This window comes from Gobius niger, assembly GCF_951799975.1.
Source record: "Gobius niger genome assembly, chromosome: 2".
Taxonomy (NCBI): Eukaryota; Metazoa; Chordata; class Actinopteri; order Gobiiformes; family Gobiidae; genus Gobius; species Gobius niger.
The window spans coordinates 42,396,914-42,421,642 of record NC_136853.1 but is presented as its reverse complement, the minus strand read 5'-3'; the positions used below and the strand labels follow the sequence as shown (position 1 = coordinate 42,421,642).

The 24,729-nt window shown below is 40.0% G+C and overlaps 1 protein-coding gene across 2 annotated transcripts in view; it reads left to right on the top strand.

The window, feature by feature from the left end:
• syn3 (synapsin III) overlaps nt 1-22,669 on the top strand; it is a 190,818-nt gene extending 168,149 nt beyond the window's left edge. Inside the window, exons 8-14 of one of the 2 annotated variants that reach the window (XM_079552466.1) lie at nt 3,286-3,428; nt 3,618-3,692; nt 7,915-8,017; nt 17,636-17,767; nt 19,353-19,371; nt 19,451-19,607; nt 22,499-22,669. In XM_079552466.1, coding sequence (XP_079408592.1) covers nt 3,286-3,428; nt 3,618-3,692; nt 7,915-8,017; nt 17,636-17,767; nt 19,353-19,371; nt 19,451-19,607; nt 22,499-22,622 — 753 coding nt within the window. In that variant the 3' untranslated portion in view covers nt 22,623-22,669. Of the gene's footprint in view, nt 1-3,285; nt 3,429-3,617; nt 3,693-7,914; nt 8,018-17,635; nt 17,787-19,352; nt 19,372-19,450; nt 19,608-22,498 lie in introns of both variants that reach the window. The other variant, XM_079552467.1, reaches the window with a different exon arrangement.
• The last annotated feature ends 2,060 nt before the right edge of the window (nt 22,670-24,729 follow it).

The following is a 24,729-nucleotide window of genomic DNA, read 5'->3' as shown; positions in this document are numbered from 1 at the left end:
AGCAATGATAAATGCAGGTAGGAATCTCTGTGCTGCGCAAGGAGACTTAACGAACAACCTGTTCTTACAAATGAAGTAAATTCGCTACCAAAGTTAAGTTCAAATCCTGACAAAACGTTTGCGTCAGTGTTTTCTGGTGCCTGTGCTCGCAGCTGCATGTGAGAAAGAAAAGAGGGGAAGGCGCAGAGATAGTTGGCTCCACGGCACTCAACATTATACTCTTAAATGGCTAGCATCGGCCCCATTGTTACTTGTAGTCCAAACTCAGGCTTTTCCTTCCTAATGCCTGGAGATTGTTGGAGATTGCTGGAGACTTGAGTTGCTGCTGGTGACTGAGATGTGTCTTTCAGATGATTTCAGCGGAGAGTGCATGCAAATTGAAGACATGGTCACCGCATTGTCTCCGAGAGGTCTCTGAAAGCTTCAAGCAGTTGTGTCGTCAATACTATTTGTTGTCCTCAACCTGTGAGATGTTTCTGTGATGTCCCTGTGATGTCTCCGAGACCTGTTGGATACCAAGGAGATCTCAAAGAGACTCCATACGTCTCATTGAGATATTGCCACAGCCGCTTGAGACCGAGTAGACCTCTCGGAGACCATGTGGAGACTCACTCTCTCCGGTGAGATAGGCCCTTTACATAGTAGTTCTTGATGAGTCTCACAAATTGTTAATTTGAATACTGAATTGGGTGTAACCAGTCCGGTGAAGCTGTCTGGACTTATATACACAAAGGAGCAACGCCTCATCAGCAGTAGGAGATTTCAATCAATTTTGCAGGATTACTCGAACATGCACAACTCAAAGTATGTTTGTCAGCAACATTATTGAACAATATGGTAAAAAGCTCAAAGGTTATTTTGATGCCATGTTGGTATATTTTGTACGCCTATGAAGTATTTTCAGGAGCTCCTAAGTGTCACCCTCTTGTCATGGTCCTGTTTTGTTGTTCCTTGGTTTCGTTTAATTTTCTAGTTTATTTTGATATGTCTGTTCTGTCCTTTTGCTTTACTTCCCCACCTTTATGTGTCTCACCTGTTCCCAGTGTGTTTTTGGTTTGTTTACTGTCCTGCATTTGAGTAATCTTTTCACTTTTTGCCAAACCGTGGCACCTGCTCACTTATCAACATGTGGCAATTTTATATTCTTTTGACGCCATTCTGTCTGTGATCTAGAAAGTTGCTGCACATGATTCTAAATACATGTAATGGAATGAAAAATGTAAAAAGTGTTTTCATTTATCAAAGTAAAAGTACATGAGCGTAAATCAGTAATTGTTTGAAATGGACTGTAGCCACAGCAGACAGTGAGCTAAAGTGATTTGGGCAAGACCCCAGTTCCCACCATGGAGAGGCGGGCGATGAGAGAGAAGAAGCCTGTCTAAAGTGATTTAACATGGCGGACACCGACTGCTGATAAACTGTCATATTTAGAGCACATAGATGAATGGGGCTCTATTCTTCAGCTCAGTTTCCCATGGCCTGTCGAGCACACCTCGTAATTTCCTCATGGCAATCTATCCTTATGACAAACTCTTGAATGGATAAGAAATTCTAGTGAAGTTGATGAAATTCTATAAAAAATGTACTATTATGGGAAAGTATCTTTAAGTGAATTTGAACACTGAGGAGAAGTAGCACCTATAGCAATATCTGTAGTGAAGGTGTTTCTCACATGTGGGTTACGTACTGAGGCCGTGGGAAGATGATGGTCTTCTATATAAATATCGTCATTTTATCAAGATAAGTGGATCAAAAGTTATTTTTTTTATGTTCAAGACATAAATAGTGTTATGTAGTAACTGAATATACGTCGTACAAGTATTTAACATTTTTTGAGTAATTGTATTCAGGTACAGTTAAACTTTAATTTGAAGGTATTTAGAATATAGTTACTTTCTGACAATCCAAGGAATACATTGCAGTTCTCATTCGTTTCATATTGATTATTATTATTACTAATAAGAAAGAAAAGTTTTTAAAAAAAGGGTTTGCTGTATGTTGTTCTCGACTGTGGGCATTTGCAAAGGCTTTTGTATTGCTATTTAATAGTAAATAAGTTCCTAAACACGTGTAACAAGTTGAGCCAACATATTATTAATAATATGCTCCATTTATGCATGAATATAATGAAAATCAACGTGAACGTTTTCTAAGTATTCAGAATGCAGTACTCTGATTGTTTCAGTGTATCCTCCCCAACACTGGACATAAAGGAAGATGAAGATATATAAAACTATGCCTTGTTCATGGCCCTTATGTACAGTATGGTTGCATAGCAACAGTTATGGAATGTTTGTCTTGAAATTAACAGTCATGTTGCGCACGTCAAAGCCCCGTCATATTATAAATGTATTGATACTATCGAGCGGTGTGGTGCGTCAGTCTAAGGACCGCTGCTTTGTGGCTACAGCTCAACCCCGGACCCCGCTCCTGTGCATTATCCATAGTGGTTAGCGCTCGTGCTTCACAGTCAGAAGGTCCCGGGTTTGATTCCCACCTGGACGGGGCCGTTGTGTCTGGAGTTTGCATGTTCTCCCCATATCTCCCCCCATGTTCGCCCAGTGTCAACGTAGGTTTCCCCTGGTTTCCCCTACCACTAAAAACATATGCAGCAAGGTGATTCTGACCACCAGCCTGGCTCCACATCTGGATATGGGTCCCCGGACGTGGTACTGCTGCCGCCCACTGCTCCTGCCAGGGTTGTCCTAGAAGGATGGTAGAAGGCAGAGGACAAAGTTCATTGTACAGTTGTTGTATAATGAAAAATAAAGCACCTTAATCTTGCGATTTATGAAACCACTGCTGCTGATGCTGACCAGTATGTGGCATATTCTGATAGTCAGAGCCTCACATTCCCTCACATGACTCTCGCACTTGTCAGAATAGTGTACTCTAGTTCATATGAGTGAGAGATTATGAACTGTGGTCAAATGTGTTAATGTGTGTGGTCTCTGCACTTTGTATCATGTTTTTAAAAAGATTTTAGAATCCTTTTAGTGTGTCCCAGGCTTTATGAAAGCGTTTAGACTAAAATAGCTGTTTAAAATGTATGTGGGTCCTCATTTATTGTTGGTACAGTAAAAAAGCTGTCTGAAAACCCCTGTGCGACAGATGAGCGCAGTTGTGTTTTTTCCTTATGCCCTTTGTACTGCATTGTAAAAACAGAACTGTACGAGGTGGCGCAGTTGTTAAGTCGCCTCTCGGCCTGTTTCCATACATTCTGCGGTGGATCCACACACTTGTTGGCCTCCTGCGGTCTGTAACGCGACATGTATTTGGCTGCAGATCAAAGTGGAGACCCAGCAGGACTTCCAGGACATCACCAGCGTCGTGGCTCTGGCCAGCACCTACGCCACCTCCGAGCCATACGTCCTGTCCAAATACGACATACGCATCCAGAAGATCGGCAACAACTACAAAGCCTATATGTGAGTATTTGGGGAAAGGCAATAATCCTGTGTGGCCCGTCGAGGCAACTGCAAAAATACCTCTCACTGATATTTGCAACTACAGGACTTCATAACGTGACATATTTGTTAATAATCAGCCTCGTGGTCCTTTGTTGATTTGGGTAATGGCTCAAAGGGCGATGATTGTTCTGTTTTTGTCATTTTCAGGAGAACGTCAATTTCTGGAAACTGGAAAGCCAACACAGGGTCGGCCATGTTGGAGCAGATTGCTATGACTGACAGGTGAGTCAACCTATTTTATTATGGAGTATGTCAGATATATTAAAGGGGGCCTATTATGCAAAATCGACTTTTTCAAGCTTTACATCATGTTATTAAGTCATTCCCTCATTAAAACCATGCCTGAAGTGTTGCCTGGGCACATTCACGTATTTTCGAGTAATCTGTAGAAACTCTGATGGCGGCCATTTTAGGGATAAAACGCCTGATTCCTTCAGGAAACGCCCTCGACCTCCAGGATACGCCTCCGACCTTTCGTCACCAGCCGAGTAACCAACCACTGCTCTTCAGCAGAACCCCCTCCCCGCAGTGTCTAGCCCTAAGATGTAAACAGAGTCATCATGGAGGATTAGCTCCATGTGTTGTGAACCGGAGCCACAGCAGACTTTTACAAAGACACACATCAGTGTTTCTGTTACCGAAACACCCAGGATTCCAACCGGTGACAAGAACGCTTATTTCAGCGGCTGGTTCTGCGCTGGGCCTTGATGATGCACAGAGCCTCCGGAGAAAGCTAATGCTAAGCTAAACCTCGAGTCATCACGTGAAAACGAAAAATATGCACAAATAAAGTCAATAAAACCACCACACACATAAAGAACCGTTTAACAATGATCACACACGGAGCCAGGCTTGTTGATTTGGAAGTTTATTGCTCACATTTCATCTACAGTGAGTCGTAGCCGAGTGGTTTTCTCCCGGAGCTAACAAGCTAACGGGAAAATTCACTGAATACAAGCATATTATGCATTGAAAACGTCACTAAAACAGGCAACTGCTTGAAGCAGCCTTTATGATGATCACACACTGAGCCGGGCTTGTTGATTTCGTAGCTTATTGCTCACATTTCATCTACAGTGAGTCGTAGCCGAGTGGTTTTCTCCCGGAGCTAAGGCACTATTAGCCGCGACAAGCTAACAACCTTCACCTTCACAACATTCATTGAAAACAGGCAGCATATTATGCACAAATAACGTCAATAAAGCCGGCAACTACTCGAAGCAGCCTTTACGATGATCACACAATGAGCCTGGCTTTACACATTTGTGGTTTATTACAGACTTTTCATCAACAATGAGCTGTAGTCGATTATAACAAGCTAACGGGTAACCTCGAAAAACCATTGTCCACCTGCACAGATAATGTCCGTCTTTGAATCGTATGGGCTCCTGCAGATCCTGGTGTCGTCCATGGGGGTATAGTTAGAGATCCATAGGGCATGGCAGATGCAAAGAGAAGCCTCCAAACAGCAGTTATTTTTCAGGCAAGAGCCCCTTCCAAGCGTCCGGTGTGGAAGGTTCGTTTCCAAATAATATCCTGTGTGGCTATCGTTCACAAAGTGATAAACAGTAGCTCCTTTCCAACAATAAAAATTAAAATGCACCGATCGTAGTTTCAATACTGTTGAGACAAGCGGAGTGTTGTGATGCCACAGACAGCGTGTGGAGGGGGCGTGTCGCAAAGGGTCAGAGGTTCTTAAAGAGACAGAGGCCTATTTCAAGTCATTTGCTACCGCCATTTTGAAAGAGCAATTTTATACAAGGCAGTTATTCTAATTTACTGCATTGACAGACCAACAGAAGGTTTCGTCATCATTGTAGTGTGCTATAGACTGGTGCTATGTGGCTGAAAAAAGCATAATACCCCCTCTTTAATATATATTTTTGTTAAAGGAATAGGCCACCGTTTTTACATACTGAGATATGTTCTTAACTGAGCTTAGACAAGTTCTTTTGTACGTGTCTGGTCTTCACGCGTGCCCTCAGTCACATAAACACAGCACAGACGGCGTTAGCATTTAGCCTCTCCTCCTCTTCTCTATAGCTCCAAACGAGATGAAGATAGAAGCTACCAAGCTCTTCCACATTTTCCCAGTTTAAAGTGGATAAAAAGGGGAACTATATTGTAAGGCGTAATAATACCAGGAGTACTTCGACATCCGTGTATTAGTATCTTCACTTAACTATGTACTCTGAGTACTCCTGGTATTATTACGTCTTACAATATAGTTCCCCTTTTTATCCGCTTAGAAAATCCACATTGTTTAATTGGATCATGTAACACTTCATGTAACCATAGAGTTACAGAGGAGAGGAGGAGAGGCTAAATGCTAACGCCGTCTGTGTTGTATTTAAATGACTGAGGGCATGCGTGAAAACCAGACAGGTACAAAGGAACTCCTCTAAGCCAAGGTAAGAACATATCTCAGTATGTAAAAATGGTGGCCTGTTCCTTTAAAGCTGTCAAATTTTGTCCAAATGAACAATGAGCATTTATAAAACATGTTGATTAAAAAGTTCTGATACCCCCAAGTCTCACCTCTGCTGACAACATAGATCATGGTCGCCTGTAACAATAGAAGTCAGTCTGTGTCTGCACATTAGAGCACCAAGTTACTCATGGTGATCACGACACAAGGAAATGTGTAATTTATTAGTCAGGATGTGGTGAAAGGACAATGAGACTGAATGGTGCAAAGGGCAAGATGAGTATCTGATAGATGTTTTTGCAAAAGAAAATATGAGATACGTATAAATGATAATAATAATGTGCAAGATAATATTGCACAACAGACCCATGTTTGCTCATTTGCGTCTGTCATTTCTTTCACTGCTTGCACATGACCCACAATGCTTTGCGACCCGGAGGCCTTTGAGTGCGAGTGAAGCTACAGCCAAACAATGTTCAAAAACAACTTCTGCTGTGCTCATAATTGCTCCAACAATCAAAAACATAATCCTGAACTACAAAGCTCTGCACACGAGGTTAAACCTCGCCTTTTCAAAATCAATAGATAAAAAGGTACAGATTTTCTTTATTTTTGGTTTAGTGGAATTGGATTTGTTTTTAAGGTATTTGGAAGATTAATATTAGTCTCTTCGATGACAGCAACGCCATATTGTTTACAGCAGCGAACCCCCCAAGCCACAATGCATTATGGTATTGCACAAGTAGCGAATTATAGATCTGTACAATCTAAAGATCATGTCAATCAAAATCGATATTTCATAACAGAATCTTAGCAATCGTTAGACATAATAATCAGGGGAGCACCCATACTAAGTGCGCATTCATTAATGTTTTTCTCAGATTGAATCCATATTTTGAATCTTAAGATGTCCTTTAGTCTGCTGGGGTTAAATCAATAATTGAAAAAATTAACATAGTCCCTTTTTTTTAAAAATCCCTAGAGTAATTTTTTGTTCCATTCACCCAGAAATCCTGTTCACTTTAGTAATGTCTTCTTCTACAGCTGCAGAGCCCCGATCTGTATTTCAAGTATTTATTTTACAGCCCTCGTTTAATATGCTGATGTACCGACGGCATTGATGGTGCAGAGTAAATTTTACTTGACTGAGAAAAGACCAAGTTTGAAGTTTGAACGTTGCCATTGTTTTGTTGGTTCGCATGTAATTAAAAACTTTGGATTTCCCAGTGAGACTTGACTTTTGTGGACTTTGGATACTTGTTTCAAATTTGAAAAACACATTGGATCAATTGTAAAAGCCAGCTATTTCCAACTAAGACTTCTCGCGAAAATTAAGGCCTACTTGCCACAAAAAGATTTGGAGAAGGCAATCCACGCCTTCATCACTTCAAGGTTGGATTATTGTAACTCCCTTTACACAGGGCTGGACCTTAAATCCCTCCAGCGCCTGCAGGGAGTCCAAAATGCCGCAGCACATCACTCCCATTCTGTCCTCTTTACATTGGCTACCAGTTCCCTTTCGAATCAACTTTAAAATTCTGCTGATTGTTTTTAAATGCCTAAATTCACTGGCACCTAAGTATCTGTCAGAACTGCTGCAGCTCGACTGTCCTTCCAGAGCTCTGAGGTCTTCAGACCAGCTCCTTTTGTCTGTTCCTAAATCCAAGCGTGTGTCCAGAGGTGACCGAGCCTTCTCAGTGGCGGCCCCTAAACTTCGGAACAGCCTTCCTCTACATGTGCGCTCGGCTCAGTCTGTAGAGGAGTTTAAAACCAAATTAAAAACTCATCTTTTTGCTTTGGCCTTCAGTTCTATGTAGACCAGACACAGTTTGTGCCTTTATATATTACCTGTGTTTAAGTTTTATTGTGTTTATTGTACATATTGTTGCTGTTCTTGTACAGCACTTTGGTCGACTATGGTTGTTTTTAAATGTGCTTTATGAATAAAATTGACATTGACATTGAGAGCTCGACACAGTGTTTTATCCGAGTCGCCGTGGTGCTTGTGCGTTGCAGATACCGGCTGTGGGTGGACTCGTGCTCAGAGATGTTTGGAGGTCTGGACATCTGCGCTGTGAAGGCCGTGCACGGGAAAGACGGCAACGACTACATCATCGAGGTCAGTCTCAGCCGGCAGCACAACAATCCACTGATAAAGGGAGCAGGGAAGGGAGACTGCTGGGAAACGAATCGTCTCCCGTGTGCACTATACCAAAAAGAAAGGAAGAACTTCACTAGGACTAAGCATGAAGGAAAAATTGGGGGGATGCAAGTGCAACATCCCACACATTATAGCTAAATGTCATGCTTAAAGTATTGAAAATGTCAAACCGTGGGTGTCTCTGCGGATGACGGCACATGCTCATCAAAGCCTTGAAGAGTCTAATTGTCCTTAGACCAAACATTAGGAGAGAACAAAAACAATGACTGGAAGACGTGTTTGACTCATGAATGATTTATAAACAGTTCCCGAGAAACTTAAAAAGAAAACGTTTACCAGCAGTGGCATGCCTCTGCGATCATTTACGGAACGCTGTTTGAATTTATGTCCCAGGTTATCTCTGGGAGCACAGGTGCAGAGGCATACTGTTAGAGAAATAACAATGGTGTCCGTGAGGAGATGAAAAATAGGCAGGAGTCTGGATGTCTTATGCAGGAGAAGATTATTTACCATCGGGGCAGGACCTGGAGACATGAACTCGAGGCATTGTGCTCGCCCTACCATTCAAGTCTGTCTATGCTTCTACAGAAGGGGGATAAATACCCTCTCAGAGCGTCATAGTGATACACAGGCAAATCATTCAGTGTCTGAGAGTAGATGACTGAGCACCAAAGTCAAGGCTATAATAATGCATCGGTTTTATATAGCGCTTTTATTTACACTCAAAGACGCTTTATATTGCACTATTCATTCACTCCATGCTTGGTGGTGGTAAGTTACTATTGTAGCCACAGCTTCCCTGGGGTAGACTGGCAACCAATCTGCGCCATCGGCCCTTCTGACCACCACCAACCACTCACTCACTACATTCTCAGATTCAGATTCATTTTATTGGCCATTTGCAGTTTGAAAAACCACAGGACATTCAGAAATGTAATGTGTTTATGTTGTTTATGGTAATTATAAGTTTACCTTATAATTAGGGGCCGGGTTTGTGAAGACCGTTTTAGTTTCCTTTAAAATTTCTAAAATGGCTATTCCTATGTTATTTTGTTTTGTAGGCAACAGCTATATTAATGTTTTGTGTGTTTGGGTGGGGCCAGGTAGCCATGCAGTTCATTATATGGACAGGTGGGGGAACCCTTGTGGTGTGGAAGCTGGCTTGCGTTATAGGCCCAACAGTTTTTTGACTGTGCTGTGGAACTATGGAACTGTGATACTCTATGTGTGAACTAGTGGAACTTGGACCATATTAAACCAAAACTTCTCAGTTTTCCTGTAAAAGTCTGGACATCCCATTTGTTTTTACTCAAAAGCGCACGTCAAGCTAAGGCTACAGCCCAGGCTGCTTGAGTAAGGAAGTAAGTGCTTTATTTGTCAATGTACAATTGTACAACAAAATTGTGTTCAGGTGTTAGTCCTGACCAGTATGTTTTTGGAGGTCAGGAAAACCGTAACACCCAGAGGAAGCCTGGCAGGCTGCCTTCAGTCTCCTCTGATCCTCTGAAACGGTGTCCCTGTTTCAGAGCGTGGTGTCCTGCACTGGTCAGCTTTAGCCCCGCTTCCTCCTGCGCAGCTCCCTCCGCTCCACAACAGTCTTTCACCATCTTCTGAAGAGCTTAGCAGACGAATGTTATAATCCGTTTAAGTCTCCAACGAACGAGCATTAGTCAGAACAATAGTAGGATAGAGGCATGCGTGGCTTGGCTGTGAGTCTTGCCCGTTTGTCTCTTCCTTGTTTCCTGTAGCTCCTCTTGTGACGCCTTCATGGTGCGGCAGGTGTGGAGGGCTCTTGGTGCCTCTTCAGTGTTGCAGAAGAAGAAATTTGCAGGTCTCAAATGTCGTTAGCTTATAAGCTAGCTGTTTGTTTACGTTTAAAAAGCTGCTTTCTTCAGGACCATAATGGACTCTTCGAAGTGAAAAATGTGCACCGAACCCCACAAAAACACGGCCAAGACAAACAAAAGTATCCAACATAAACATAAACTACAAATGCAGTTCACAGAAAAAGGCAAAAAATTGCAGCTGTACCAAGAGGGAGGGAAGTTGCTGCTTGTTTATGGGTTGCTATGACGCAAAAAAAAAAAATCCTTCATTTCTACACAGATTTATTGGTATTTAAATGTGTATTGTGTTAAAAAATAAAGCAAAAAACACTATGAAATTCAAATATTTTATTGCAAATTATCCTTGAAAAGAAGTCTCTTTTAAAATAATTGAAATATTGTTCAGTTTTGCCTTTTTTTTTAGGATCTCAAGTACCCCCTGCAAAGTGCTCTCGTGTCAAAGCAAGAACATCATTTATTCGTTCATTAGGGACAAAAACAAACCCTTCTTCAAATATTTGTTGTGACCATGACTGTGCAGAACCGAGGGGAGTTTCCATTCGTTTATTGTACTTGCTGTGATCGCTGTCCAGTGTAGTTTGGAGTCTCCTTTATCTGTGAGGAAACAGGCCCGGGGACGTTTGACTTGTCCAAATTTAGGCCTAAACCCTGACATCATGCATACCGCTCTATCTGTCCATGGGATGAGGTCAGGAGTGTCTAAATAACCCTCTATGTCTGACTGGACTTACCACAGGAAATATCAAGGCTGTCCCAAGAGATGCCCCGGGGCACTTTGATAGGGCCGACTCATGCCAGGGAGAGGGGGACATGGGAGCCAAAAACGTACTCTAGTAAAAGTATGGTCACTTTAAACTAGTAGTACTAAATAAAAAGCACAGTGTTTGGATAAAAACACGCCCAAAAAAAGCTTTATGGGATAGCGCCTGTGCTAAATTGTAGTCATTGTTTTACACTAGTGACTCATTTCCCATTGGTATTATATGGTTGCAATAATGCACGGCAACATAGAAATTCTTCCTCTCCATAGTCACTTCCTGTGCTTAATGTTCAATAATGTTCAATAATAAACGTAACCACAAAACTACAAATCATGGAAAACTTAAGATATTTCGCAAAAAAAAGTACAATGGTTGGTTGAATGCAGTTGGCTCCGATTTGAACTTTTCATTATCGTTATTATTTATGAGAACTGGGCCAACCAAGTAATGTTCTTAAAGCAGTGCTAAGTAACGTGTTTACCTTAATAAATCCTTTTCGTAGTCCCTGTGGGGGTAATGCAAGTGTTTATGGGATGACTGGAGGGTCTTTCATCTCCCCCTGGTGTCTCTGGCCAGAAAACCACGCTTGCAACTCGACTGCCACCGGACCGGAGCAAGCAATACACACTAATGGAATCACGAAGAAGATGCTAACATGCTAACGGGCAAAGCTAACTGCGGGCTAGCCAAGTTTGAGTGAAAAAAATTATTTCCATTGTATAATTGGATGTACAATATCCCTCTCTCCCTTTTCCTTTTCCTTTTCTGTCAGCGTAGTATTTACTTTCCAAGACAATTAATAAGTTAAAAAATCGTAACTTGCTGTGACACCTGCAGTTGCGCTTATGGCCTATAGGGGGAAGAGTTACTTAGTACTGCTTTAAAGAGGGGGTATTATGCTTTTTCAATCCCATAGCACCAGTCTATATATATTTTATATGTATAAAATGTCTCTCTCAAAATGGCTGTAGTGAATGTCTTGAAATAGGCCTCTGTCTCTTTAAGAACCTCTGAGCCTTTCCGACACGCCCCCTCCACACACTGTCTGTGGCATCAGTGGGGAGGGGGTTCTGCTGAGGAGCAGTGGTTGGTTACTCGGCTGGTGACGAAAGCTCGGAGGCGTCTCCAGGAGGTGGGGGCGTTCCTAGGAGGACTCAGGCAAACCTGTCCCTAAAATGGCCGCCATCAGAGTTTTTAGATTACTCAAAAATACGTGAATGTGCCAAGGCAACACTTCAGGCATGTTTTTATTGAGGGAATAACATAATAACATGATGTAAAGCTTGAAAAAGTCGATTTTGCATAATACCCCCCCTTTAAGTGCTATCTTCGGACCCACGAGGACCCACTTTGGTGCCAGTTTGGTGGGGCCTTCAAGTGTGCCTGTTGTCCCTCGTGACTTATAAAAACCTTTAAAGACATGCTGCATCAAGGTGATAAAATAATAAATGAATGTAAGCACTCCGATATGAGCACAGTAGTCAATATATACACAGTTACTGCCCTGAGGCAACTGACAGAAAGGTGTCTTCCTTTCTCTGCCTTACCACCATCACTCACTTCCATTCTCACATTCTCGGGGAAGTGTCTTGCTCAGTAACACAACTACAGTTCGCATTTCCAGTAGCAGTGATTGGACACCTCAACCTTTGACTCTAGTGGATGAGCTGCAGCTTCAGCATTTCCTCAGTCTGTGATTTTCATAATTCGAGACTAAAACGTGACAGGAAGAGGCTGTGGGTTCTTCGCAGTAGGGATTGTTTTTTGTTCCAGACAGAAGCTGCTCCTCCCTAATAAAAACTAATGTGCTGCTCAGGGCACTTCATCAACACAACAGCTATTACCGGCAAATGTTGCCAGATTTGGACAACACTGCAGAAGACAATAAGAAGAATGACATGAGTTCATCTGAAACTAAAACTGAAACTTTATTTTGAACAAAACGCAGCCGGGAATGAGCACTTGGTGTTGTCAACTATGGTGGTGCAATTATTCATCTGACTTGACAAAGCAAAACAATATCTTTGGCACAATGCCATATTACAGAGCAGGAACGGAGTGCACACGGGCTGAAGTCTGAAAGGGAAGATATTACCATTTATGAAATTCTCCAAAGGCCAGGGTGCATTAACTAAATCATTAATATTGACTCATTGAAGACACTGTCTCAGTGAAAAGGTCACAAACATTAAATGGCATAGTGAAATATTTATTTTCAGTAAAAAAAATAGGTGGAGTTTGTCTTCCCAAATCCATGGATCCTACCTCCATGGATGATGTATGATGGACCTCACAACCGCGGTTTTGTTGAGGAGAAGAATGCCCTTATGAGCACAGGTTCCTCTGATGCAATGTTTCCACACTTTGTATTGTTTGTATTTTATACTCACTACTGCCTCCTCAGGTCTTAAGCGTCACTGCAGTCTCTATATTAAGCTCGTGCATGACAGCACTTCTGACCCGAATTAACACCTTTTTGAGTGACAGTGCAGGATTTTAGAGGCAGTTGTGGTGAACAGGTCTGAGCTCATTCTACATATTAGGACATGAATGGAACATGTAGGGGGATACTTAGTTTTAACATTTTTAAACTCTGTATAGTCCCTTTAAGTAACTTGTGATTCTGCTGGTCCCCATTGGAATAATACAAAATGAGAGGTTCGAACATATTAACATATTATTATACAAAACATTTTGAGCTTCATCAGACTAGATAAATCCTGCTGGCGCAACAACAGCGTTGCTCAAGACAAAGTTGGTATCTTGCGTACAAACAACGATGCGCCAATGGTGTCAAACATACAGTGATTTAATCCAGCACCTGCTCTAAATAAATGTAAGTAAGTAAGTATGTAAAAAAGAAAAAAGAAAACAAAAAAGTAAGTCTCTAGCCCATCAGTGTTAAAGGGACTATAAGGAGTTTAAAAATGTTAAAATTAAGTATTTTCCTCCCCCTACATGTTCCAGCCATGTCCTAATGTATAGAATGAGCTCAGACCTGTTCACCACAACTGCCTCTAAAATCCTGCACGGTCACTCAAAAAGGTGTCACTTCGGCCCGAATTGCCGTCATGCACGAGCTTAATATAGAAGGTGCAGTTACACATATGGCCTGAGGTGGCAGTAGTGAGTATAAAATGGCGAACTTGCTTCCAGCCCCTTTAATTTCGTCGACTAAAATATTTAGTCTTAATTTTAGTCAAAGTGATATTTTTGACGACTAAAATTGGACTAAAACTAAATTAAAAGTTTCTCATGAGACTAAAACTGTGACTAAAATGTCCAGATATTTTAGTCGACTAAAATAAGACTAAATAAAAATGAAAAGGAGAGACAAAAATCATCCAAACTTCTATTGACCGTCTGAAAGAGCCGCAGATCATGTAAATTCTCTGCCAAAGGAACAGCTGAGCTTTATTCATGTGGAGCAGAAACATGAAGTCGAGGAACAAGATTAAACATGATTATAATGAATATTATAAATGCAAAGTCGACTAAATTAGTCTTAATTTTAGTCGACTAAATTGACATGCAATTTTAGTCGACTAAAACTAGACTAAAATTTAAAGGTTTTTTTTGACTAAATCTTGACTATAATTAAATTACATTTTAGTCAAAAGACTAAAACTAAAATAAAATATGTTGTCAAAATTAACACTGTAGCCCATTCCTGTGCGGATTTATGATTTTTTTTTTAAAGAATATCCAGAATGCTCATTCTAGCCACTAGGAGGCATTAAAGAAGAAAAAAAGTAAGAGTTCCACACGTGTCCAGCAGAGGGCACTGACATAATAAGAGCTCAGGATTTGAACAACACATAATATAGCCACGTGGTAAATGGACAGTCTGCCCCAGGGCGGCTGTGGCTTCAATAACAGCTTACCACCACCGAGTGTGGAGTGAATGAATAATGACGACTATGTGTTACTTTAGTTTATTTTATTTTATTTATTTGACAGGGACATGTACAGGAGCATTAATCAGCTTTGTACCAGACTTTACCTCTTGGAGCTAATTTCCATCTGCAGTCCCCGAGACAGACAATTACAAAACACTACAACAAAAAGCATTAAAAAAATACAGTTCATAATATTTACAGACAGTATTTACATTTTATATACAATTTTTTTTAAAGTACATTTAATTAAAGGGAAAACTTGTTCCTCTATAGTCTACACCCAGCCTTACTTTGAGGAACTTGTGACACAGGCTTGTAAAGTGCAACACAAGTGTAAGCCGTTGTTATTAATGAAGCTACGGTGAAGTTGGGGCTTTGTCCAAATCACAGCTTATTATTATTCATGTATTGGAACATTTTTCTCTATTATCTGCGGCCCAGGACCCGCCGTGGGAGCTGAATTTCGGCCAATTGTGTCTTATCACAGCGCCATTGATTTGCTGACATGCTGCCAGATGTAAAAGGTGGCCTGTATCTTGTTTTTGTCATGTGTATTTCGACTGGTGGAAACAGCCGTGCCTGCCGTAATGCATTGCTCTGGATGTCTGTGTATCCTAATAAATCAGCAGGGAGGATCCTCTGTGCTGCCACTGAGTCCTGTTTGAAGTTGGGCCTGGTTTTTGGGGCCGCTGTGTCCCATGTGGGGATGACTCAGTCCGTCAAAACAGTGCACCACGCCCCACTCTCTGCTGCCTGTCCCGGGCCAAAACCATGAAGGCACAACCTAGACCTTGTAAAACCCAATGGGAAAGAAAAAATGTATTAAAAAAAAATAGTCTGGGTTTTAAATTTGAATGCAATTCTCCGGGATTTGGAAATGCTCGCGTATTCTTCCAGGACCCATGAACGGCATGTTTTCTACTTAGTGGTGGCGTTGGATTCCATATAAAACAAATGGAGCTGTGAGAATTCAAAAAAACTATGATAGATATTTGTAACAGGGGTGAATCCAAACACTAAAAATGCTCTGTAAGCTTCATCGTCCACCTGGGCACTCATGAATACCGTGACCATGATTCGTTTTATGTTGGTGGAGAAAACATGATGAAGTTCTCCCAGATCATAAACAGACATTTTGTTATCTTCAATATCAGCGGTGTATTGTCTACCGGAGTCCATGGGAACGGCTCTTGAAGTCAGTGTCCTCTTGTCAGCGCATCCGGCCATAAAGAGTATTTAAAGGCCGTGAAGTGGCTGGGTCTCACAGTGCAGTGGGAACATGCTGTAAACGTTTGCCTTGAGAATGATTCTTTTTCCTGCTCCTTTGGCCTAGTACCGCTCTGTCTATGCCCACAAAGCGTGAGGAGCGATGACAACTGCAGAGGTAATAGCGCCATCTTGTGGGTAAATCACTGACTGTGCAAGTGAAAGGGCATTCGCTTTAGTCCTCTTGTGTTTTCCTTTCTCTGCCATAAACTGACCACTTCTAGGCTTCTACATTCATAAATCTACTACTGTCCCTCCTCTGTACATGTCGAAACTATGTCAAGCTGCACAGAGCTGAACAGAGAGGTGTTTTGAGGCATAATCCCGGAATATAATAATAAAAAAAAAACATTTTGACCGCCTCCAGTTCCAGTTCCTCTTCATAATGATGCTTGGGAGTCGCCTGAACTGCTCAACAAGACACAAAACAACCTTATTTATTTAACACTTCTGACTAAAATGAACAAAGAAGGTAGAGCAGCCAACGAGGCACCAACAAAAAGAAGTCCCTCAAGTCAAAGTGAATCATGTGTGAACTACAATGACGACTTCAGGCTAAATACTCATTTATGATACTATTTTAAACTGATACATGTAATGTTTCTTTCAAATGCTATATCGGCAACACTTTACATTACGGGCCGGTACTAGTAATACTAGTACTAGTAATTCGGGTTAGGCTTAGGGGGTCACAGAGTTACCACAGTATCTCTCATTACTCAGAGATACAGGGGTAACTCTTAGTAATGAAGGTTGTACTTCTATTTACTATGGTACTTACTGGTAATTCAAGGCTACTACAGCAGCAATTCATAGGTAGTAAATGTGGTACTTCTACAAACAGAAGTAATTTCTAGGATTGTGTGACTATAAAACATAAAACAGCATTAGGAAAAACAAGACGTACAACCTTCATTACTAAGAGTTACCACTGTTTCTAGAAGTACATACCTCTCACTATAGTATCCTTTAAGTACCACAATAAGTACCTAGAATTACCACTGTAAGTACCACCATAAGCACCACTGTAAGTACCACAATAAGTACCTAGAAGTACCACTATTATTACTAGTATTTACCACTGTAAGTACCAAGGACTTACCGGCCCGTAATGTAAAGTGTTAACGCTATTTCTTGTGCTGGTTGGGTCGACCTGCGTTTTCCAATAAGGGGCACAGGGACCCCTGGGGCTTCACAAGCTCTTAGCAGGGGGCAAAATGTTAAGATTGGACAGTCTTCTAGCCTTGTTTTGAACCTTGCTTTTTTTTCCTTTGTCGTCAAGGACCAGCAGGATCAGAGGTGTTTTCAAGATAATTCAGATCCATTCTTAGAAAAAAAGAATGGAACCACTATTATTCCAGAGAAACTGAATTGTGGCCAATGAGCAGACATGACTTAGACTCAGATTCTTTCCTATTGAATAATAATACTCCGTTCCGTTCAGGATTAAGTCTGAACATGTGCATTTGTTATATTCCCGTTTCACGGTCAAAGCGAGCGCCGATCTGCTCTTTCTCTCGAGACACAAACCTTGTGAGGCTCCCGATGGGGTTAATACAGTTTTTAGTTTGACTTGTGAAAGTCTATAAGGCTAAAGGAAGAACACAAGGCAGCGCGATGTAAAGGAGGAAATGAATGTGAGGCTGCATCAAACCGCGCCTCAGTCGACCTCTTTTAATAAGCGACGCCCTCTCACAAGTGAACCAGACCACAAAGGAAGTCCCTAAGAAAAATGAAGTTCTCAGACTGGAGTGGACTTGTTGACCATTGTATCGTTTGTCACTTTTTTTCTTTCCCTGACAGGTCATGGACAGCTCCATGCCTCTGATTGGTGAACATGTGGAGGAGGACAAGCAGCTGATCACTGACCTGGTCCTCCACAAGATGGCGCTGATGCTACTTGGAGTGTCCCTGCCACCGCCGCCCTCTGCCAAGGTTCACAAATGTTATTGTAGTTTTTGTGTGGGCCAGTGGAGCTTCCAGTTCATACACATTTTTGACCAGGGAAGAATTTTTCCTAAACCTCTTAACCCCCATATGAATCGAACAGTGATAACACAACAGAAAAGTGTACATGAGTTTTGTAGGTCTTAGCTTTCAAATGAGGCGTGTAGGCTGTAAGGTTTAGTCAAAAAGCTTTGGTTAAGGCAAAGAGAAAAGAGGTTAATATGCTTGTATTTTCTGTTCATTCTTAGCTCCCAACATCACATTTTCTCCAGTTTGGCTTTACCCAAATCTAAAAGCGTCTTGGAAAAAAAGTGTCAAAACAGCGACAAACAAACAAGGAGAAAACGAGGATGAAAACGCATTTAAAAAGTGAGAAAAACTTAACAACTAAAGTGAAAAAAGGGACAAAAACTCAATTAAAAAATGACAAAAAAATGACAAAAACTACAAAAAAGACAAAAAAGTGACAAAACTTTAAAAAAAAGGGACAAAAACTCTACAAAAAATTTAAAAAGTGACAAAAACTCAATAAAAAAGTTGGAAAACCTCAACAAAAAAGTGACTAAAATAAAAAAAATCAACCAAAAAATGACAAAACTCAACAAAAAATGACAAAAACTTAACAAAACGTGAAAAAAGTGACCAAAACTTAAAAAAAGTGACAAAAAACTCAACAAAAAACGACAAGAACTCAATAAAAAGACAAAAACTCAACAAAAAATGACAAAAACTCAACAAAAAGTGACAAAAAAGTGACAAAACTTTAAAAAAAGTGACAAAAACTCAACAAAAAAAGACGAAAACTCAACAAAAAGTGACAAAAAAGTGACAAAACTAAAAAAAAAAATGACAAAAACTCAACAAAACGTGAAAAAAGTGACCAAAACTTAATAAAAAAGTGACAAAAAACTCAACAAAAAACGACAAGAACTCAATAAAAAGACAAAAACTCAACAAAAAATGACAAAAACTCAACAAAAAGTGACAAAAAAGTGACAAAACTTTAAAAAAAAGTGACAAAAACTCAACAAAAAAAGACAAAAACTCAACAAAAAGTGACAAAAAAGTGACAAAACTAAAAAAAAAAAGTGACAAAAACTCAACAAAAAATTAAAAAAGTGACAAAAACTCAACAAAAAGGTTGGAAAACCTCAACAAAAAAGTCAAAGATAGATAGATCAAAAAAATCAACTAAAAAGTGACAAAAAATGACAAAACTCAACAAAAAATGACAAAAACTTAATAAAAAAGTGGGAAACAAAACTCAACAAAACGTGAAAAAAGTGATTAAAAACTCAACAAAAAAGTGACAAAAATGTTGCAAAAAAGTGAGTAAAACTAAGAAAAAAACTCAACAAAAAAGTGGCAAAAATAAAACAAAAATAATGAAAACACAGTAACAACGTAAGGAAAGAAATCAGTTTTGTGGGTCTTTCAAATGAGGCGTTACACTGACTAAAAGGAGAGAATGTATTTGGTTTAGTCGGGAAGTATAGGTTAAATAATGCAGTAAATGTATAGCACAAAAGAACATGAGCAGCTCTAACCGTTTGTTCTCCTTCTGCCTCCACAGACCACACAGCCAAGAAGAGGTAAGACACTAACTACATGTTCCTGACCTCCAAAACAAAGCAACGATATATATTTTTCCTTTTGTTTGTTTGTCTCCAGGAGGTCACCGATCAGCCTCAGCCTCCCCATCTCAGTCCGCTCACGGTTCTCCACAGAGGGCCCGCTCTGCGACCACGTCCCCCAGTCAGGCCTTCCAGCCTGGGCCCATCCCAGCCGTGTCAGGGCCTGGAGCTCAGAAACAGTCTCCACAGCTCAAGTGAGTTCAAGCAGTCGAAAAATAAAAGTATTGAAAGCAGGTACCGAAAAGAAATTTAAAATCTTAATATTCAAGTCTTAATGCTTTGGTCATCAAAATTAAAAAAGGGTTGAAAAAACTATTGAAAAAAAAATTGGGGGAAAAATTTGGGGGAATCAATGAATTTTGGGAAATTTGGGGGAAAAACACATGGGAAAAATTGGGGAAAAAAATTTGAAAAACAAGTTTAGAAATTGGGGAAAATAAAGAAATTTCAAGAGAAAAAAAAAGAAAAAAATAGAATGAAAAACAAAACAAAATTGGGGAAAAATGTAAGAAAAACTTCTCATCTCAAATAAATGATGCAAATGCAAACAAAATGAAATGGAAGGAAAAGGAATAAATATCATTATTAATCTATTTTATGGTTCTATATGACAAATAATTTAGAATAGGTATCTGAAAAAGTAATGTTCAGGTTCATTGGACCTGGCAACTTAAACCATGTGGCTCATTCCTCTGTGTAATTGGCTAGAAAAAATGAAAACAACAATGGACCACAACTTTTTTCATTATGTAAAATGTTTGTAATGAATCAAATCTAAATCAATGCCTGATTTCAACATGTGTGGTCTGTGCTTTTTGTATCACATCTTAAAATCGCAAAAGATTAAAATAAATAAAAATAGCAACAAAAATTAGACCAAAAACGAGGATGTAAGAGCAACAAAAGAGTGACCATAATGTGACCAAAACAAAACCAAAAGGCAACAAATGTGTGACAAAAACAAGTGACTACTCAAAAAGCTTTGGTTAAGGCTAAGAGGAAAGAGGTTAATATGCTTGTAATTTCTGTTCATTCTTAGCTCCCATCACATTTTTTCCAGTTTGGCTTTACCCAAATCTAAAAGTGTCTTGGAAAAAAAGTGTCAAAACAGCAACAAACAAACGAGAAGAAAACAAGGATGAAAATGCATTAAAAAAGTGTCAAGAAACTCAACAAAAAAATGACAAAAACTTCCGTAAAAGTTGGAAAAACTAAACAAAGAAGTGAGTAAAGCTAAGAAAAGAAACTCAACAAAAAGTGACAAAAAATAAAATGATGAAACACAGTAACAATGTGCGGAAAAAGACCAGTTTTGTGGGTCTTAGCTTTCAAATGAGGCGTTACACTGACAAAAAGGAGAGAACGTGTTCGGTTTAGTCGGGTGGTAGGAGGTTAAATGATGCAGTAAATGTATAGCACAAAAGAAGATGAGCAGCTCTAACCGTTTGTTCTCCTTCTGCCTCCACAGACCACACAGTAAAAAAAACACATGGAAAAAATTGGGAACAATTTGGAAAAAATGTGAAAAACAAGTTTAAAAATTGGGGGAAATTAAGAAATTTGAAAAAAAAAAAAAAGAAAAAAGAAAAAGTAGAATGAAAAAATTTTGAAAAAATGGGGGGGAAATTGGGACGTGGAAAACAAAAAGATTAAAAAGATTAAAATAAATAAAAATAGCAACAAAAATTAGACCAAAAACGAGGATGTAAGCGCAACAAAAGAGTGACCATAATGTGACCAAAACAAAACCAAAAGGCAACCAAAGAAGAACAGTAAAGTGACAAAAATGTGTGACAAAAACAAGTGACTACTACGCGGCAACAATTAGAGGAAAAAGATCTGTTTAAATGAGTTTTGTAGCTTTCAAATGAGGTGTTACACTGGCCTATCGGCTGTAAGAAGCTTTTAGATTTGGGTAACAGCGGGGTTAAGAGGTTAAAGAAGGCTTTGGTTTCCTCTTTTATGCCATACTCTGCAGATGTGTTAGAACATGTTCGGACAGAAAGAAAACGCATCACAAATGTGCCTCAGTAAGAATATGTAGAAATGTAGAAAGACTTTGGGTTGGAGATGATTCCTGCTTCAAACAGTGTCTCAAGGACTTGGTGCTTTGCCGCCATCTACTGCTTTTTGATTGTCATTACAACAATTGGGTTGGAATTGTCCTCCCTCTTTATGTGCACTATCTGCATTCAAATGTAGTGTTTACTGATTTATTTTATTGATTTGACCTCTTACCACCTGTCTAAACCAAGTACAGTTTGGCTTTACCCAAATCTAAAAGCTTTTCAACTGGAGAACAACATTGTAATGTCTCATTTGAAAACCAAGACCTTCAAAAGTGATCGGAACTTTTGAACCATTTTTGTCCATTTTTCTATGCTTTTTTGTCGTGTTTTTTTGACATGTTTTAGTCACTTTTTTGTCGCTTTCCATTGCCCTTTGCCACGTTGTTTGTCAGTTTATCGTTGTTGTTTTTTTGTGTGTTTTCGCCATGTTTTTGTCACTTTTTTGCTGTGTTTTTTATGTATTTTTGTTGCTTTTCCAGAACGGTTTTTGTGGCTTTTTTGTGGCTTTTTTGTTGCTTTTCCATCGCTTTATTCCATTGCTTTTTTGTTTTGTTTTCGCCACGTTTTGTCACTTTTTTGGTCACTTTTTTTGTCATGTTTTTATCAGGTTTTCTGTTGCTTTTTCATTGCTTTTTGCCGCGCCTTTTGTCATTTTTTGGTCCGTTTTTTATTGGATTTTTGTTGCTTTTCTATCATTTTTTTCCCATTGCTTTTTTGTTTTGTCTTCGTCACGTTTTTGTGTGACTTTTTTGCCAAGTTTTTGTTGTCTTTGTTGCATTTTCATCCTCAATTTTGTCCCTATTTTTATGCTTTTTTAAAGCGTTGGGATTTGGGCAAAGCCAAACCGAAGCAAACGTGCTCAGTTCAGGTGAGGTTAATGAATGAACTTCCTCCTCTGTTCACAGTTTGAAAACAGAGAAAGTCAAAAAAGTCTGTCTTCAATTATCATACAAAAAAAACAACACAAAGCTCAATGATCTGAGTATAAGTAACTATAATGTCCATCTTCTTCACAGTAAATCCCAGTCACTGACCAACACCTTCACAGAGACTCTCAAGTCAAACCTAACGGACGACGAGGCCAAAGCCGAGACCATCCGCAGCCTGCGCCAGTCCTTCGCCAGCCTCTTCTCCGACTGAGCACCGGCGCCACCTACAGACCATAACGAGAACACGCCCGACAGCTCCGTAAAACCACAGCGGACTCTTAGACACGTCTTTTAGCATAAGACGCACCCAGAACACGCAAAACAAAGTGTGTAGACGGATAAAAGGAGTAAAGTAAATACCTATAGTTTATTTCACATTATAAAAAGGCAGTAAGTAGAAAGCAAAACGAACAACTGAACCACAAAACTGAGTACGGTCCACACTTCCTCCTTCTACCACTGGGGGGAGCGCCCAGCATATTTATTTATTTATTAATTTATTTATTGATCTATTTATCTATTTATCTATTTATTTATTTATTTATTTATTTATTGATCTATTTATTTATTTATGTATTTATTTAATTGTATGTATTAATCTAACCATCCAATAAGAGACATAATGACAGTCTATCCATCTCACCAGTGCAGTGACTTTTTGTCTAACCTTTAGAACAGGTTTCAGGCAACGTCAGGCTTGGGGGCCAAAGCCGGCCCTTCAGCATTGATTCTTTGGTCCCCAAGATGATTTTGAGGAATTTTATCAAATGTTTAGGACTCCAAAACGTTAGAATCATTTTTAATTAAAAACGCCTTATGCCTAAAATGACAAACAACACTCGGATCGAGAGGTTCGGGCCCCAGATCTTTTGACACGAGTAGTTAATGCTTTCTGCCTGGATTCAAACCCCAGCTTTTAGAATTTATAACTTTTCTTCATAACATTTTTGTTGTAATACTTTCCACAAGAAGGTCCTGGATTGGATTCCTGGGCAGAGTGGGGCCTTTCTGTGTGGAGTCTGAATACTCGGCCGGTTCACGTATCAGTAAAGGTTTTTCAGATTTTGCCAGTTCTCATTTTATTTTTTCCATTGACATTTTGAACATCTTTACCAAACAAATTGAGCCAATGAGACTCCAGTGAAGAGTGGCACACTTTTTCACAGTTTTCATTACTCTTGGCCAGGGCTGTCAAACTCATTTTGGGTTGCAGGCCGAAATTCAGCTCCATGGGCGGGGGCCATAGCCTGGCATCCAGACGAATCTCCGATGTTTATTAATTAATAAACAGGAGACTAGTCTGGTGACCCTGTCGTAGAAAAGCTACTGCTTGAGGCGGGACTAATGTGGGACAACCGAAGCGCATAGCAGCCAATGAGAACATAGCGGATGTGACGACAGAAACAGTGTCAAGAAAGTTGTCGTCATTCGGACGTTAACAATGGCGCTCCTGCCACACGGAGTTCAGTAAATGACTTCTGTCGTTTATGTCAGAAAAACTTAAGAATACAAGCATACCGGAGCATTACGTGAAGTGGTTGCTTGTGTTGAAAAACTACAAAACAAAGGCGCAACAACGTGACGCCCGTTCAGGGAGCTGCTCTGATTGGTCGGTAGGCTCCACATCGCTGCGTCACTTCCTTTGAAAGCGCGCAATGGAGTGTTGCCAGACCCTCTTCTGTAAAGAAGCGGAGTCTGGTTGGCGAGACTACGGGGGCCACATAATAGAGACTTTTTTTTCCAATAAATGAATAATAATAAGCTGTGATTTGGTCAAAGCCCCAACTTGACTGTAGCTTCATTAATAACAATAACTTCATTACACTTGTATTGCACTTTACAAGCCTGTGTCACAAGTTCCTCAAAGTACTACATAGTCTTTATTCATTCACTCCACACTCGGTGGTGGTAAGCTGTTACTGGAGCCACAGCCGCCCAGGGCAGACTGTCCATTTACCACTTGGCTATATAATGTGTTGTTCATATCCTTTATTTAATGCCCCCTAGTGGCTAGAATGGGCATTCTAGTTGTTCTTTAAAAATTCATAACTCCGCACAGGAATGGGCTACAGACTACTTTTTATTTTAACATACTCTGGAATGTGTGCTCTACAGGGCAGGGGCCGGATTAGGCCTATACCTAACAATGCATAACTTTCGCATAACTTTCTATACAAAAATAAGTAGGTCATTGATCATCTCTCCCGGTCTCCTGTGCTTATACTGTAGTACTGTATGTGTCAGAGCATTGGAACAGTCACAACATTATATTCGATGTCTGATGACTTTGTTCTATTTGATACTTTATCTCTGTATTG